The 15,568-nt window shown below is 55.3% G+C and overlaps 1 protein-coding gene across 1 annotated transcript in view; it reads left to right on the top strand.

Annotated features, from left to right (window-relative positions):
• The window catches only part of GAB2 (GRB2 associated binding protein 2), a 188,259-nt gene extending 172,975 nt beyond the window's left edge, over positions 1 to 15,284 (top strand). Inside the window, exons 4-10 of the mRNA XM_070365094.1 lie at positions 3,445 to 4,037; positions 5,066 to 5,160; positions 6,178 to 6,442; positions 8,136 to 8,226; positions 8,485 to 8,587; positions 10,573 to 10,698; positions 11,496 to 15,284. Of these exons, the coding sequence (XP_070221195.1) occupies positions 3,445 to 4,037; positions 5,066 to 5,160; positions 6,178 to 6,442; positions 8,136 to 8,226; positions 8,485 to 8,587; positions 10,573 to 10,698; positions 11,496 to 11,639 (1,417 nt within the window). The 3' untranslated portion in view covers positions 11,640 to 15,284. The remainder of the gene's footprint in view (positions 1 to 3,444; positions 4,038 to 5,065; positions 5,161 to 6,177; positions 6,443 to 8,135; positions 8,227 to 8,484; positions 8,588 to 10,572; positions 10,699 to 11,495) is intronic.
• Positions 15,285 to 15,568: the final 284 nt, after the last annotated feature.

Genomic DNA, 15,568 nt, shown 5'->3' on the forward strand with positions numbered 1-15,568 from the left:
TGACCCGATTCTTGCAGTGATGACCAGTCCCCTCAGCAGGCATGGGTGTCGTCTACCACATGCCAGGGGCTGTGCCTGGGGATGGGATTTGGTGCCCTGCCTTCTGGGAACACAGGGTCAGGTAGAAGGACCAAGACTCAAATAACTGTCACACAAGACACGGCTGAGGTGAGTGTGTGCGGGGGACATGGAGTGCTGCGGGAGCAAAGCAGGAAGAGTGAGTGAAGTGACGAGGAAAGTCTGAGGGACTGAAACCCTTCTGTGGAGCAGAAAGGCTTCTTTGGCACTTTGTAAGATCGTGATGCATCAAGGAAACATTCCAGAGAAATGTAGATAATGCCAGCCCAGGCCGGGAGCTCAGGGATGAGTGAGCAGTTCGGTAACTGGAGAGGAGACACCAGGGCAGCAGGAGGCTGGGACAGGAGCTCTCGTGTTCTGAAGAGAAAAGAGTTTCCATCTGCTGCTCCTGAGGGTTCAGGCCAAGCTCGGGGAAAGTGGATGGCAGCACCAAGGCTTTTCTTTACCTGTGTGTCTGTTTATAAGTTTATTTGCTTGTTCATTCAGCAAACACATATTCAACTATTCACTATATGACATGCACTAATCTGGGTGCTGATGAGAGGAAAATGAATAAAACACTGTTTCTTTCCTCAAGGAAATCAACCTGGTGGAGGAAATAAGCAACTGGTATGTGACACAGGTAACAGTTCCTACCTGCTCCAAGAAGAGAGTTAGCAAGCGATTGTGCTGGGAGGTGGGGAATGCAAGAACCTACTTCAAAAGAGGTGCCGCTGGAGCTGAGTTTGAGCTGCCAGATGGGAGAGAGGGGCCTTCCAGAGACAGCGAACACGGCGCAGAGGCCTGGCTGCCTGGGGTCTTCTGGGAACCCTGGAGAGCCAACTGCGTAGATCCCAGCCTGGGGAGGGCGGCTGGGGAGAAGAGGTTGGGCGGGTGAGGTGGAGCTGGGACATGCCATCACCCTAAAGACACTGAGACAGCACTGAGAATTGTTAAGCTGGGAAGTTAGGAAAGGAAGCGTGAGTGGGATGAAAAGAGGACCAGAGAGCCGGGCAGATGATTACGGAGTCTCGTTACTAGCCCTTTTGTTAATGCGGAAGAAAATCAGGAGGACCTGAACTGGGGTGAAGTCAGTAGGACCTGATGTGCTTATGGAGTGAGAAATGAGAAAGGTTCTTCCTGGGCTTTGGCTTGAGTGGCTTGGTGCCTTTCCCCAAACCGGAGAGTCAGCAGAGAGATAATGAAGGCCACTGCAGGCTCCCTGAGATGCTCTCCACACCCCTCACCACCTTAGACTCTCAAGGACTCCTGTTCTCCTCAGCCCAGGCCTGGCCCTCCACTGTCATCCCTCAACCCCACCTCCCAAGGCTCCTGCTCTAGCCTGAACAGCTTGTGGTTCTTGAACTTGCCAGATGGCATTCTACTTCTCTGCCTCTATGGGAACACCTTTTCCCTTCTCTTGCTTTTGCCTGGCCAGTTGCCAGTCAGTCCAGAGTGACATCGCTGAAGAAGCCTCCCTGACACTCTGCACCACCACCACCGCCGGGGAGGGTTGCTCTAAATATGTCAACAGCCGCATATTCACAGGCCTGACTGTAAGGCTTGCAGGCTTGTCACCTCCTCTACCACAGTGCCCCCTCCGCCAGGGCAGGAGGCTTCTCTGTATCCATTGGGCCTGGCCCAGATGGAAAGTGAGATGTCAGGAAAGGTTTGTTTCAATGGACAGATCCAGATGGGAACATCCGCCAGAGTTGGAAGCTCCAAAAGACACAATGAAAGGCATCAAAGACAGATGTGAGCCCCTGATGTCTACCATTGGCTCCCCGGCCTCGGACCCAGGCCCTCCAGGATCTGAAGGCTGGATGTTCAGTGCTCTAGGCCAGGGATGCTGGCTTGCTTACGTGTGTGAAATGGAACAGAAAGGAAGAGAATATGGAGGCCCAGGGACGAGGGTCGTGAACGGTGTGTGGTCTGAAATGTCAGTCCCAGCCGTCACAGATGCAAGTTAACTAACAAAGAGAGCCTGGCCTAGACACCTGTTTCCCTTCCGCTTTCTAAGCTGATGGGCCTTAATATCTATCACCATCTGGTGGCTACATCCATAAATAACAAGCTCCCCATGAGCTGAGAGAGCTTGTATAAGGCGGGGGTTCCATGGATTGGCCTCAGTGGGTTAAGGGCTGCCCATCCCTCTGATAGCTTGCAAATCTGTATGTGTGTGAGATTTGCCTTATTCTGGTGAGAAGTGCCAGAAGAGATTTTTATCAGATCCTTAAAGAGGCATATAGCCTCCCAAAAGCTGGGAATCACCACTGTACAGGATTATTCTAGAATTCTGATTCATTTTCCCCAAATGGAATCCTATGAAGAGTCATCCTATGAGAGAGAGAAAAGCAGACATGAATCTCTGCTTGCTCAGAACGTCATCTTCTCATTTCTGGAGGGACCTACACAGAACACAGAATGTAGTTTGGAAGCCATGCTAGTACAGCCAAGGGGTCATGGCTTTTCAGAACCAGATGGACCTGAAAAGACCCTGGAGACCCCCCAGGTCCCGCCTTGGGGATGCCCACAGCCTGTAAGACCCCCCGGGTCCCACCTTGGGGAAGCCTGCAGTGTGTAAGACACCCAGGTCCCTCCTTGGGGAAGCCCACAGCATGTATTAGTGGTGGGGATGGAACTCACACAAACCCTTCACCCCCAGATCATTTAGTTTTTAATCTTGCCTTGTTTTCCCAAAACCTGAATTTTAAAAAGTAATAATCAAGACCTTTCCTCTCCTGAGTATAGTTCCTAAACTGGAAAACATTTTTCCTATAGTATTTTAGTCTTCTGGAGAGAGATTTTCCCCTCCGAATGCCTCTCAGTGAACATGATGGAAAATAAATCTATAGCTTACATTTGAATACTTCTGTTTAACCTAGAACATGTCAGCTGACTTGTTCTACAGTGGGGAGACTGAGACTCGGGTAAAATGACTTGTTTGCTGTTTTCTGATACCAACTTAAGGGTTCTTCCCACTGTCTCACAGCCTTTGTATACACATGCGTATATTTTGTGCCACTTAAAGCGGTGAACACGTGGCTGATGCGAGTAGTTTGTTGATGTCTGTTTGAGGAGGTAAGACCAACCTCTATTCATCGCAGCCATGAGGGGGTAGGGGACGGGACAAAGGCTGACACTGAACACATACTTACCAGATGCGCCAGAGTCCAGTTTTAAACAAGCTGCAAAGTTATGATTTTAATCCTCATTCTTGCAGATGCATTTACTGAAACTCCAAGAGGAGATATACTGTGTCCAGATAAGCCTCAGGCCTCCAGCCTCCTCAGCTTGTGTTTGTTCCCCACCACGTCGCTGCAGCGGGGTGTGGACACTCCGGCCAGCCTCCTCTAACCCCCGCGCCCCCCTCTTTCTGTCTCCTAGGAGTGCCAGCTTCTCTCAGGGCTCCAGGGCCTCGTTCCTCATGAGGAGCGACACAGCTGTGCAGAAACTTGCCCAGGGCAACGGGCACTGTGTCAACGGGGTCGGTGGTCAAGTCCACGGCTTCTACAGCCTCCCGAAGCCAAGCCGGCACAACACAGAGTTCAGAGACAGTGCCTACGACCTCCCCAGGAGCCTGGCCGCCCACGGCCACACCAAGGGCAGCCTCACCGGCTCCGAGACAGACAACGAGGATGTGTATACCTTCAAGACGCCCAGCAGCACCCTGTGCCGGGAGTTTGGGGACCTCCTGGTGGACAACGTGGACGTTCCAACCACCCCGCTCTCGGCCTACCAGATCCCTAGGACGTTCACGCTGGACAAGAACCACAACGCCATGGCAGTGGCCACGCCTGGGGACTCGGCCATAGCTCCCCCGCCCCGGCCCCCCAAGCCGAGTCAGGCAGACACACCTCGATGGGGCAGCCCTCAGCAGAGACCTCCCACCGGGGAAGGCAGCAGATCGGTCTCTGCCGCCGCCACCATCCCCAGGCGTAACACCCTCCCAGCCATGGACAACAGCCGGCTTCACCGAGGTCAGTGTGAGCCCTGGCTGCACCCAGAGCAGGTGGGAGGAAGGGAAGGGGCACAGGGCACTCAGCATTGTACAAGTTCTCGGTCATCCAGGCCACAGGGGCTTAAGGCCCACCTAGGTCAGCGATGCCCACAGCTTTAGGCATCTTCTCACCCCAGACCTTTCCTAGCTGGGCCCCCAACCCTGGAGGCTATTAGTGAACACCACAGCAGCAAGAGTTTAGCAGATCCTGCCTGAGAGAAGTTACTGTTCCACTAAGGAAACAACATTCCTGGTTAACCACATTACAACGTATTAGGGGTTTAGAGGTCCAGATCATAGTCTTTTACTCATTTATAAATCAAATGAAAGATTTCAAAAATAAATTTAGAAGACTAGTCCAAACTGGAGCCAAACCTTTGTGGACCAACAGACTATTAAAATTCGATTTACAAAATATTTTCTAAGCCACATTTGCAATTCTGGTTAAAGTCTGAATGTCTGTTTGAGGTATTTAAATTCTACTGTTGCTCATTTCCCACTGAGAGTATTCCAACTCTGCATGTAACCTCCTCCGTTTGATGAAAAAGTAGAATAATATTAATCTCTTTCATTTTACATCTTGGTAATAACCCTGTAGCTGGGCTTCCTTGGTGGCTCACCATTAAAGAATCCACCTGCCAATGCAGGAGACATGGGTTTGATACCTGGGTCGGGAGGATCCCCTGGGGAAGGAAATGGCAACCCACTCCACTCTTCTTGCCTGGGAAATCCCACGGACCGAGGAGCCTGGTAGGCTACAGTCCACAGAGTTGCAAAGAGTTGGACAATACTTAGCGTCTGAACAACCCTGGAGCTACGCCCAGAAGCCCAGGAGGAATTTGTGAGTTGAGGGGTGATGTGGTAGAAGCAATACCTTGTCTTAGGAATTGAGAGCGGTATCTCCTGGAGTAGCAGTTACGATCCTGAACAACACTGGGGAGGGTGTGGGAAAGTGTCAGCACAGGGACAAACTCTGAGTTCTCAGGGGTCTTCTCTTCTCTGCTGTAGCTTCCTCCTGCGAGTCCTACGACTACCCGCAGCGTGGTGGAGACAGTGCCGGCCGGTCTGCCGAGTCCATGAGCGATGCAGTCAGCGCTTTCCTGGTGAGTGGGGTTTAATCAGGGGTCCTTAAGGCAGCTCAGGTGGATCAAGGCTCAGGCCCACAGAACTGAAACCACAGCCTGGGTGTCTACCTCTTAGGAGCCTGCCTTGCTTCCTCGTTGAGAACTCCTGGATTGAGTGTTTGGAAAGATGCACGTATCCTGGTCTGGAAGAAATGTGTGTACTTAGGTGCCCTAGACAAGAAGGCTCATCACCGAGGGTGAGCAGGGAGGGTCTAGAATGCAGGGGACGCAGGCGCTGGGATGTGCAGCACCCTAACCGTAATGTCCCACCGGGGGATGAGACCCCAGGCAGGGGTGGCGCTCAGAGTTGGGCACAGCGACAGAAGGATGGTGTCAGAGCAGCGTCCCAGGCCGCCTTCAGGAGGGCGTCGATGATAGCCCTGCTGGGTGTCGGGCCCAGCTACGCCGACGAGGGCCTGCCTTCAGCCTCCCTTGGAAGATCGTGCACAAAAGCAGCTTAGGTGTATATGCATCCAGCAGACAGGACAGGAGGTAGAGGAAGGCTGCAGCCAGGGTGGTGGCCGCACTGCAGCCCTGACTGCAGCCCGGCAGTCACACTGAGAGCTGCCCTGGGGAAGCCTGCCCACCCAGGCCTCGCCTGCCAGCGCCGAGGCCTCCCAGAGGCTCCTTGCCCTGCCCAGGGCCTGAGCCGCTGACCTCCAGTGATGAGTGTGGAATTGAGGAGGGGGGCAGGTCCTGAACCAAACCTGTGACCCAGGCCCTCTGACGTGGTCAGGCAGCCAGAAAGCCTGTGGATGTTTTATACAAGGTTTATCACAAATTATAAGTAAGCTTCAAAGGATCGTGGAAGCTAGAAGAGGCCCACAGGCTTCGTTTCTTCTGTCTCCCCGCTGCTTTCTTACCTGGTTTTCCCAGGGTCTGCCTTAGAGCTTGACCGTGCACCCAGCTCCGTCTTCTCTTGCCCTTGGGTGTACAGATCTGCACCCTCTCTTGTTTCCTCTCCCTGGTAACAGCGGTATTTCTCTCCACTTCTAGCCAGCAAAAGCAGTCGTGGGTCGATCAGACAGCACCAATTCCGAGGACAACTACGTGCCCATGAACCCAGGCTCCTCCACCCTGCTGGCTTTGGAGCGAGCCGGTGATAACTCCCAGAGTGTCTACATCCCCATGAGCCCCGGGCCGCACCACTTTGACCCGCTCGGCTACCCCTCCTCAGCCCTCTCTCTGCACCGAGGCTCCAGCAGAGGGAGTGAGATCCAGCCACCCCCTGTCAACCGCAACCTCAAACCTGACCGGAAGGGTAAGTCCACGGTTTCCCCAGCCCAGCTCTGGATACTCTTCAGGGACTGTGCATTCATTTAGGGATCCCGTGGATCCTAAACTTGCCTTGCAAGGAAGTGACAGCCTCTGGAGCCTAAACCGCCCCAAATACACACACACATGTGCGCGCACACACATTACACACTCTCCAAATTCATCCCAGTAGGGACTGGCTACCAGAATGCAGAAGTGCAGGGATCAGAAAGATAGGATGGATTCAGGTTGCAGCCCTGCCACCTGCTAACATGTGATTGTAAACGAATCCTTCTCTGTCCCTATGCCTCGCTTCTCATCTGTGAAGTGGGAAGTATAAAACATCTGAGTCAGTTCCAATGAGGTGGATGAAACTGGAGCCTATTATACAGAATGAAGTCAGAACGAAAAACACCAATACGGTATATTAACGCATATATATGGAATTTAGAAAGATGGTAACGATGACTCTATATGTGAGAGAGCAAAAGAGACACAGATATAAAGAACAGACTTTTGGACTCTGTGGGAGAAGGCGAGGGCAGGATGATTTGAGAGAATAGCATTGAAGCATGTATATTACCATGTGAAATAGATGACCAGTGCAAGTCTGATGCACAAGACAGGGCCCTCAAAGCCAGTGCAGTGGGTTGACCCTGAGGGATGGGGTGGGGAGGGAGGTGGGAGGAGGGTTCGGGACAGGGGGGACACATGTATACCCGTGGCTAACTCATGTCAATGTATGGCAAAAACCACTACAGTATTGTAAAGAAATTAGCCTCCAATTAAAATACATAAATTAATTTTTTTAAAACATGCCTATCAGAGACATTGAAGGGCATAGATAATATATCTTAATATGCTTCATAGTGTATGAAGTGCAACTCAAGGATAAGAGATTTTTATTAGCTCTAGGGCTGAAAAAGGTAGAACTGTCAGAGTATTCCATTAAAAGATACACTCTGCTATAAAAGGAAGTACTGAGCTCTCAAACCGGGTAGATGTGCTTCCTAGGAGTGTGACTGAGTAAATCATGTGAGTTCTCTGAGCCTTTGGTTTTCTTATCTGTGAAGTGGGGATGGTCATGCCTACTTCCTGGGTTTGTTCAGAAGTAAAGCATCTAAGACAATGACTGGTGCATTTAGACCAGGAAGAAGAACTGCAGTTCAGGTTCCGGGTCTGCCTCGACCGCATTCTGCAGGCCTGCATCAGGGGCAGGGACTCAAGGGGAGAAGCAGTCAGTGGGCAGACAGAAGCCCCCTTGAGTCTGGTCAGCAGAGAATACAGAGCTCAGCATTTGAATCGGAGCCCTCAGGGCCTTGTGACATTCATCTTCTTCCATAGAAGGCTCCACAGTCCTGGCCCAGAAGTGGCAGGGGGGCTCATGGTGGCCTTCTCCATGATGTTTCAGATATCATCTCTTGTTTTCATTCTCAGTCACAAATGTTTTCACAGCCCATGTGCTCATTTTAGATCTGAAAGTATGATTGCCATCAGTACAGTGTGAGGAATAGGTAATTTGGTATCTGAAGACATGACTTCATGAGCAGAGATCGTATACCCTCACGGAGCCTCGTCTCCCCATGTATAACCGGGACGAGTAGGAGGGATTTTCAACGCACTTGTGTGCCATGTGTAGGGTCTGTATGTGTGGCCTTGTCATCATTGGCTGATGAATCGACCTTCTGTTCTTGCTGCAGCAAAGCCAACACCACTTGACCTGAGAAACAACACCGTCATCGATGAGCTCCCCTTCAAGTCCCCCATCACCAGGTCTTGGTCCAGGGCCATGTGAGTGTCTGTCTGTGGATGCGAGAGCTTGGGATGGGGCAGTGGGTTGGTGAGTGGAACAGGCCGCCACGTTCCTGATGCTGTTGGTAGCTCAGGGCTTGGCTTCCTCTTCTGTGATGAAGGGAAGACAGTCCCCTCTCCGTGTCAGATCTTAGTCTGATAATGGAGGCCAGAGGTCTGTCCAGAGGTGTGGGGTCCAGGGCCCGGCAGGAGGCTGGCCGTACCCAGGGTTTACTCCCTGTCTTCGCCCCCCAACAGCCACTCCTTCAGCCCCAGCTCTTCCCAGTACTGCCGCCCCATCTCTACACAGAGCATCACCAGCACCGACTCCGGAGACAGTGAAGAGAACTACGTCCCTATGGTGAGTCCTCTGGGGACCCCTGGAGCCCACCTAGTGCTTCCGCACTTCCCAGCCCACTGACTCACCCCAGCCCCAGGGCAGTGTGCTGCTACTCGTCTGTCTGTCTGTCTGGAGCACATACATGTCAGTTTCTGTGGACTCGTCATCAGAGGCAAGGAAGATGCAGTCCCTGCCCTCAGGGAGGAGAGGAGGCCTGCCTCTCTCATGACTGTGACCCAAGCAGTGTGGTCAGTGCCCTGGAGAGGCGATGTTATGGGGGCGCACCCACAGGATGGGCGATCACAGCAGGGTGGGCAAACGGGGGGCCTTGGGCAGAGATGGCCGTGTGGATGGGGACACGGAGAATCATGGTCATTAACTCTGGCTGAAGGTGGGGGCGGCCAGCGGGGAGGTTGGACTAGAAGTCAGACCATGAAGGACCCCTAATGCTATCTCCAGAAGCCTGCACTTGTCCCGTGGGGGCCACGAAAGGGTCCACAGGCCAGGCAGTTAGACCGTGTTTCAGAATCGTCATCGGGGGAGCCTACAGGGAAGAACTGGGGCAGCTTCCCAAGTTAACCCCCTTGTTCCATCCTGTTAAAACTTCAGAAGCAAAAGGTCTCCTCATTTGTTCATCCCATTGTCCCCATGACTGGGAGGAGGCGTGGGAGTATGGGCGTCCACTGAGTGCCCCGCGGCAGGAAAGCGCACGTGTTGGGGGGGCGCTCACAGAGTCACAGAGTGGGCCACGGGGATTCCCCAGGGTGCAGCTGCGCGGACATGTGAGAGACACATAGACACAGACATGTGAGAGACACGTAGACACAGACATGTGAGAGACACGTAGACACATGGACGTGAGAGAGACACAGACACATAGACATGTGAGAGACAGATACATAGACACATGGACATGTGAGAGACACGGACATGTGAGAGAGACATAGACACAGACATGTGAGAGACGCACAGACATGAGAGAGACACATAGGCATGTGAGAGACACACAGACACGGACATGTGAGAGACGCATAGACATGAGAGACACATAGACACGTGAGAGACACATAGACACGTGAGAGACACATAGACACACAGACATGTGAGAGACACACAGACACACAGACATGTGAGAGACACAGACACACGGACATGTGAGAGACACAGACACATAGACATGTGAGAGACACACAGACACACGGACGTGTGAGAGACAGAGAGACACAGAGACACACAGACATGTGAGAGACACAGAGACACACAGACATGTGAGAGACACAGAGACACATGGACATGTAAGAGACATATAGTGAGAGCGCGAACCCACCCGTCAAGTGAAGGAACCGAAGCGCAGCACAGGACTGTCGCCTTTCTCATGAGAAGGCGTCCTCAGGAGAGAGCCAGACAAGCTGGCCTCAGCGCCTGGGGAGACTGGCCCTGCAGTGGGTCATCCGAGAGCTGCTGGGGGACCAGGGCTTCATGCCGCCTGGTGACGAGGTCCCTCTCTAGTGACCCCTGAGGAGTTGGGACAGGCTGGGGGCCAGGCTGCTGCGGGGTAACTGCTCCGCTCCAGGCTGTGGTGGGAGCCCCAGAGAAGCAGGGCTGGTCCAGCGCACACTGGACACAGCTCCCTTCTGAGGGCAGCGAGCGAGGGCCGGTCTGGGAGGCAGGGAGGGTGAGGCGCGGCCTGACGGCCCAGGCAGGAGGCAGCGCGGCACAGCGAGGGCAGCCCAGGCTGGAAGGTCTGCCCTGCCCACCAGCTGTGCAGCCCTGGGCAAGTTGCTTTAACTCTCTGAACCAGTTTTATATTCATTGTAAAAAAAATAATAAGTAATAATGCCTACAGGATTGTTGTGAGGGTTTAAACAGGAACACGGGCTGTCCCCGGCACAGAGCAGGCCTTTGGTGAGCTAGCTGCTCTCACTCCCAGAGGCATGTTTTTCCCCCAGTGGTCGGTTAGTCCACTTCCTGAAGTTATTAACAGTTTTTCCCCTCCTTTGTGATAGCAAAACCCCGTGTCTGCATCTCCCATTCCCAGCGGCACCAACAGCCCAGCCCCTAAGAAGAGCACTGGCAGTGTGGATTATCTGGCCCTGGACTTCCAGCCGAGCTCCCCGAGCCCCCACCGCAAGGTGCTTAGGGTGGGAGTGGGGGGTGGTCCCACTGAGCTCCAGGGGCCCTGGGGGGAGGGGTCCTGGAGGCCAGGGGCCTCATCCGGCTGGGCTGCGCTGAGGTCTGGGTCTCAAGTGGGCTGATGCGCCCTCAGCCTCAGCACTCAGGCACCCTGAGTCCACAGGCCCTCGTCCATCCACCCATCCCTCCCCTCACCATGCGATTGGACAGATGAGCACACACGGAGTCGTGATCCGCTCAGGATCACGTGTGAATCTGTGACAGAGCTGAGATGCGGGGATCATGTGTCCCAGTGCTGAGCTCTTTGAGAATGCGCTGTCCAGGCACAGCCTGCGAAAGGCATACCCGCACCCCACCCACCCCATCCCCAGAGGCACATTTAGCTGCCGGGTCCCGACAGCAGCACTGACACAGTCCCCTCTACCCAGGGCGGCTGTGCGTGCTCACCACGCTCCCCCACAGAGCCCTGCAGCTGGCGCTTGGTGGCGCCTGCCCAATTCCCTCTCCTGGACAAGGGGCCACGGGGAGTGGGTGGAGGCCTGGACCCAAGGAAGGGCCTGGGTCCCCTCAGAACTGCAACAGCAAGAGGGTTGGCAGAGGCTGTGGCATCGAGCAGGAGGAGGGCTGGTGCAAGGTGGAGGTCAGGCTCTACAGGCCACTTTGAGGGGGAAAAAACAGGTCAGAGAGGCAGGTAGAAGCCCATCTCCTCGCCCTGACACCACTCAGGAACAGCCACCTGTTGCTCCCCACGTTACGCTAACTCACAGCCCCTTCACCTCCCTGGCCTGTCCCCCAGCCATCCACATCATCGGTCACTTCCGACGAGAAGGTGGACTACGTTCAAGTGGACAAGGAGAAGACCCAGGCCCTGCAGAATACCATGCAGGAGTGGACAGACGTGCGGCAGTCCTCGGAGCCCTCCAAGGGCGCAAAGCTGTGACACCCCGTGCCAGGGAGGGGCCCAGAGGCCACGTCTGCAGAGCCGGCCTCCCTGTCTTCTTGCCCTTCGCCTCTCCAGCGCGCCCTCTTGCCCACCTCCTCTCTCCTCTGCCAGTCTGGCCTTCAAAGCACTTGGCATCAGGGACCCTGACTCCTTCGCCCTGGGAGGCGAGGGCCTGATGGAGGCACTTCCTCCGCCCTCTCCGGGCCCACCTTTGATTTTTATCAGCAATGGCCATCCTACCTTAGTTAGAGCTCTTGCCAAAAAGCATCCTTAAGCCTCCGCCTGCCCTTCAGACCCGAACATCTACAGGATGTGCGGGGGTGGGGCCGCAGCTCGAGCTGATTCCCCACCTCACCGTCGGGCCTCCAGCTACTGGGCTCCCCACCTCGGTCCCAGAAGAGGCCACATCGTCCTGCTGACCAGGCACCCAAGGATCAGCAGGCCAGTGTGGACACGATCTTCCTTGACAGGGGCGGGGCGAGGCCACCTAAAGGCGGAGGAGCTGCGGGGGAAGGTCAGAGACCGTCTTGAGGGACAGAGGAATTAGAGACCGAGACACGGAAGGGCAGTGGAGCCCCGCAGGGGTTTCGGGGCAGCCCCCCACTTTCAGGAATGGGAGATGTGGAAGGAGGGAGAGGCTGGGGACAACCGGCCACCGAGAACACGGAGAGGGGCTCAGAGCCCAGGAGATGGGGAGACAGATGCTGTGGGGCCCGGCCCCTGGGAACGTGAAGCACCAGGCTGGCTCTGCTGTCCGGGACAGAGAGCCTTCCCCCTGACCTTGCCAGCCTGGAGGCGCCGCTCTGGACAAGGCTTGGACTGTGCTGGGTGACAGCGTGGGGCGGGGGCGCCAGCATGGCGAGGGGGGGCCGGTGGAGCTGGTGGGGGGGTGACGCGGGGTGCAAGCGGGACGTGCGGGGGTGGGGGTACCGAGGGGCCACCCTGGGACAGCCTGGGCGGAGGCACCTGGGGGTGCCCGGGACTGGCATGGAGACGGCACAGCAAGTGAGCTTCTTCTGTAAGACGGGCGGCGCAGCTGGGGCGGCTGAGAGTTGGGGTGGGGGCTGTGGGGTTTGCGCCCCACCCAGCACGCCTGCCGGAGAGAGAGCCCCCGGCAGTGCCGCGGAGGCGCAGGCTGAGCAGAAAGGGATTGGTGACGTCGCTGTCGGGGAGCAGCTGGCTTGGTGGCAGGCGAGGGCAGTCCCCAGGACTGACGGACGGCGGGTGGAACAGAGCCCCGAGGATGTGGCAGGGTGGTTGGTGGCTTGTGCCCTCCGACTGAGGTTTGTGCAGGGCCCAGGAAAGGTTAGGGCGTGGCCTGGTGCCCAGTCAGCTCAGGTCACCCACTGTTGCTCTGTGGAGTCCCAGGTGCCCTGTTGGACTCAGGCCTGGCTACAGGGACAGGAAAGGGCAGGGCTGGAAAGGCCCCTAGGTCGGTGTCACCCTCTGCCAGGACAGAAGTGGGGCATCACCCCCAGGCTCCTTCTCCCAAGTCTGGGGAGGGAGACTTATGTTAAAGTTCTTCGCCAAATTTTTAAAAAGTTTCAGAGGCAATTGGATGGACCAGCTGTTTCATCCTACCCTGGGGAGAACAGGCCTTCTTCCTCCAAAAGAAATGAGTTCTGACCCTACCTAAGGGAGGTGACTGCTGCTCACCTTTCTGGTCCTGTGAGCGTGTGTACACACACACACTCACCCCCTCAGCAGCCTGAGGCCTGACTGTACTCTGTCCTGGGAGAGATGGTCTCAACAGGTGAGAACTCTTCCTAGTATTAGTCACATCAACTCAGTTAAGTGATGGCAGCGGCTGCTGTGGCCAGGTCTGGACTGCACCCTGAGGACACAGGAGTTAATCAGACTTTGTGTTTGAGAAGGTCACGCTCGATCAGGAAAAAAGACAAGGACACGTTGATGATGGCCGTGAGAGACTCAAAGCTGGGGATGTGTGGAGAAGTCAAGACCACTTCTCCAGGAGGCTGGTGTGTGGGCAGGAGTGGGGAGGTGTGCAGATCAGGGAATGTGGTTTCTAGGAAAAGCGGGTGCCTGACTTGGCCGGAGGGGAAGAAGGGTCAGATTTTTAGAGGAAGGAGGGTGGGTCTGGGCTCCAGTGGAGGAAGATGGAGAGACTTGTGCTTTGGGAACAGGAGACCTTTGGGAGAATGGGCCCAAGCCAGGCCCTCAGCAGCAGCAAGGCCTTGGTGTTCGCACAGATGAAGTGGTGATGGTGGCAGTGGCCTACCCTGGGCAGGGTTTGGTAGGTCACTGCCCAGCCCTGTGTCCCTTTAGGGCCCTCTGCAGACAGTCTCATACGGCAGGGCTTTGAATGGTACGCCCACCCCCACCCCAGAGGCTACAGGTGGGCCCAGGTATGGATGTGTCAGTTCCCAGTATCATTCCCTATTGATCATCAGGTGCCCTAATGATGTCAATGTTTTCCGAATGTGCCATAAGGTGAGTGAGACTGGTTGGAGTCTCGAGAGATGGAGGTGTTCAAATCTAACCTCCAAGGAGGCCTCCCTCCAGCTCTTGGTTCCTCCAACCTCCAAACCCTTAGGGTGGAGGCGGGAGCAGAGACTGCTGAAAGCAGAGACTTGGGGCTCAAAAGCCCCAAGTACCAGGTGTCTGAGATTTCCCTCAGTGGCTCAGAGTTCACCTCTGTTGGTGGCCCGGCGTGGACGGAGACCCCAGGAAGCCCTGCATCAGCCAGCAGAGCCCCCTCCTGCCTGGGGCTCCCAGGAGCAGCAGCTGTCCCCTCCTGGTCCAGCTCCCCCGCTCCGCGGGGTCAGAGGCAGGGAGGAGTGCCTGCAGGGAGCTGTGTCTCTTCCCCACTGGTGGGGTCAGCTGGGCGCTGAGGCCTTGTCTGTGGCTGTTCCCTGCTCTGTGACCTGTCTTGAGGGCCAGTTAACCCAGTGCCCTCCCTAGACCTGATTGCAGTAACTTTTACATTCGAAACCCGTTCAACTGCGTCCCATCCCTAGGACAGAAGCACAATGGTTCTCAGCCTGCCCCGGGGCTAAGGCCCCCAGCTGTGGCCACCCCACCCTGCCCTGCCCACAGCCCTCTGAGGGAGCTCCGGAAGCTGGAAGCAGAGCACGGGGCAGGAGGGAAGTCGGTGTGTCCTTCCCCTCTCCGTCCGTCCATCCGTCCTGCGCACGGCGAGCGTCAGAGGCTGCGCACAGGAGCACCAAACTGCCGCCTTCTGAAACCCACTGACCTCTTCGGGGGACCAGTGGGCCGTCTGCCGTGGGGCTGGCGTGTGATATTTGGTGGTGTGTGTTCTTATGTGTTTGTTGGTTACACGTGTCTTGAAATGTAGAATCATTTTCCACGGAATCATTGCTTTATCAAGAAGAGAAAATGGGCTGGAAGAAGCCTGGTCTTAGGTTTCTGGCCCTGTTACCATTTAAAATTGACATTTAATTTTTCAAATCGCTGTTGGTGCCTAATCACTTAAGTTATTAATTTATTGTTTTCTTTAAAAAAAAATGTAACATGTATTTATCCTGTAAGTAGGTCTGGGGTGGGATGGGAATGCGTTCACAGGCGTCCTGTTTTTGCGGTGGTGGCACAGGCCTGGAGCTTGCAGGGCCCTTGTTACTGGAGGCAGAGCTAGATGACAATAAAGTCCGTGAGAAGAAAGCAGAGAGGCTGCGGCGTCTGCCTCGTCCGGGGGGCGGGCGGCGGGCTTCACAGGACAGCGGTCCTCGGCCAGACGGTCCGCCCCCATCCCCGGCCACTCCACCTTCCGCTCAACAGGAGCCAACTGGGGACCTTTCCTGGCTGTAAGAACAAGTGCGAATCCCCCTTACCTTGGAATCTGTATTCCTGGTGTGTGAAATGGAAGTAATAGCAGCCTCTGTCCGCTCATCTTTCTTAAAAGGCGCGCTGGACCACAGAGGTGAGTTCTGAGTATGACCTTTCGGTCT

The sequence above is a fragment of the Bos mutus genome, chromosome 29, assembly GCF_027580195.1.
Source record: "Bos mutus isolate GX-2022 chromosome 29, NWIPB_WYAK_1.1, whole genome shotgun sequence".
In the NCBI taxonomy this organism is placed as follows: domain Eukaryota; kingdom Metazoa; phylum Chordata; class Mammalia; order Artiodactyla; family Bovidae; genus Bos; species Bos mutus.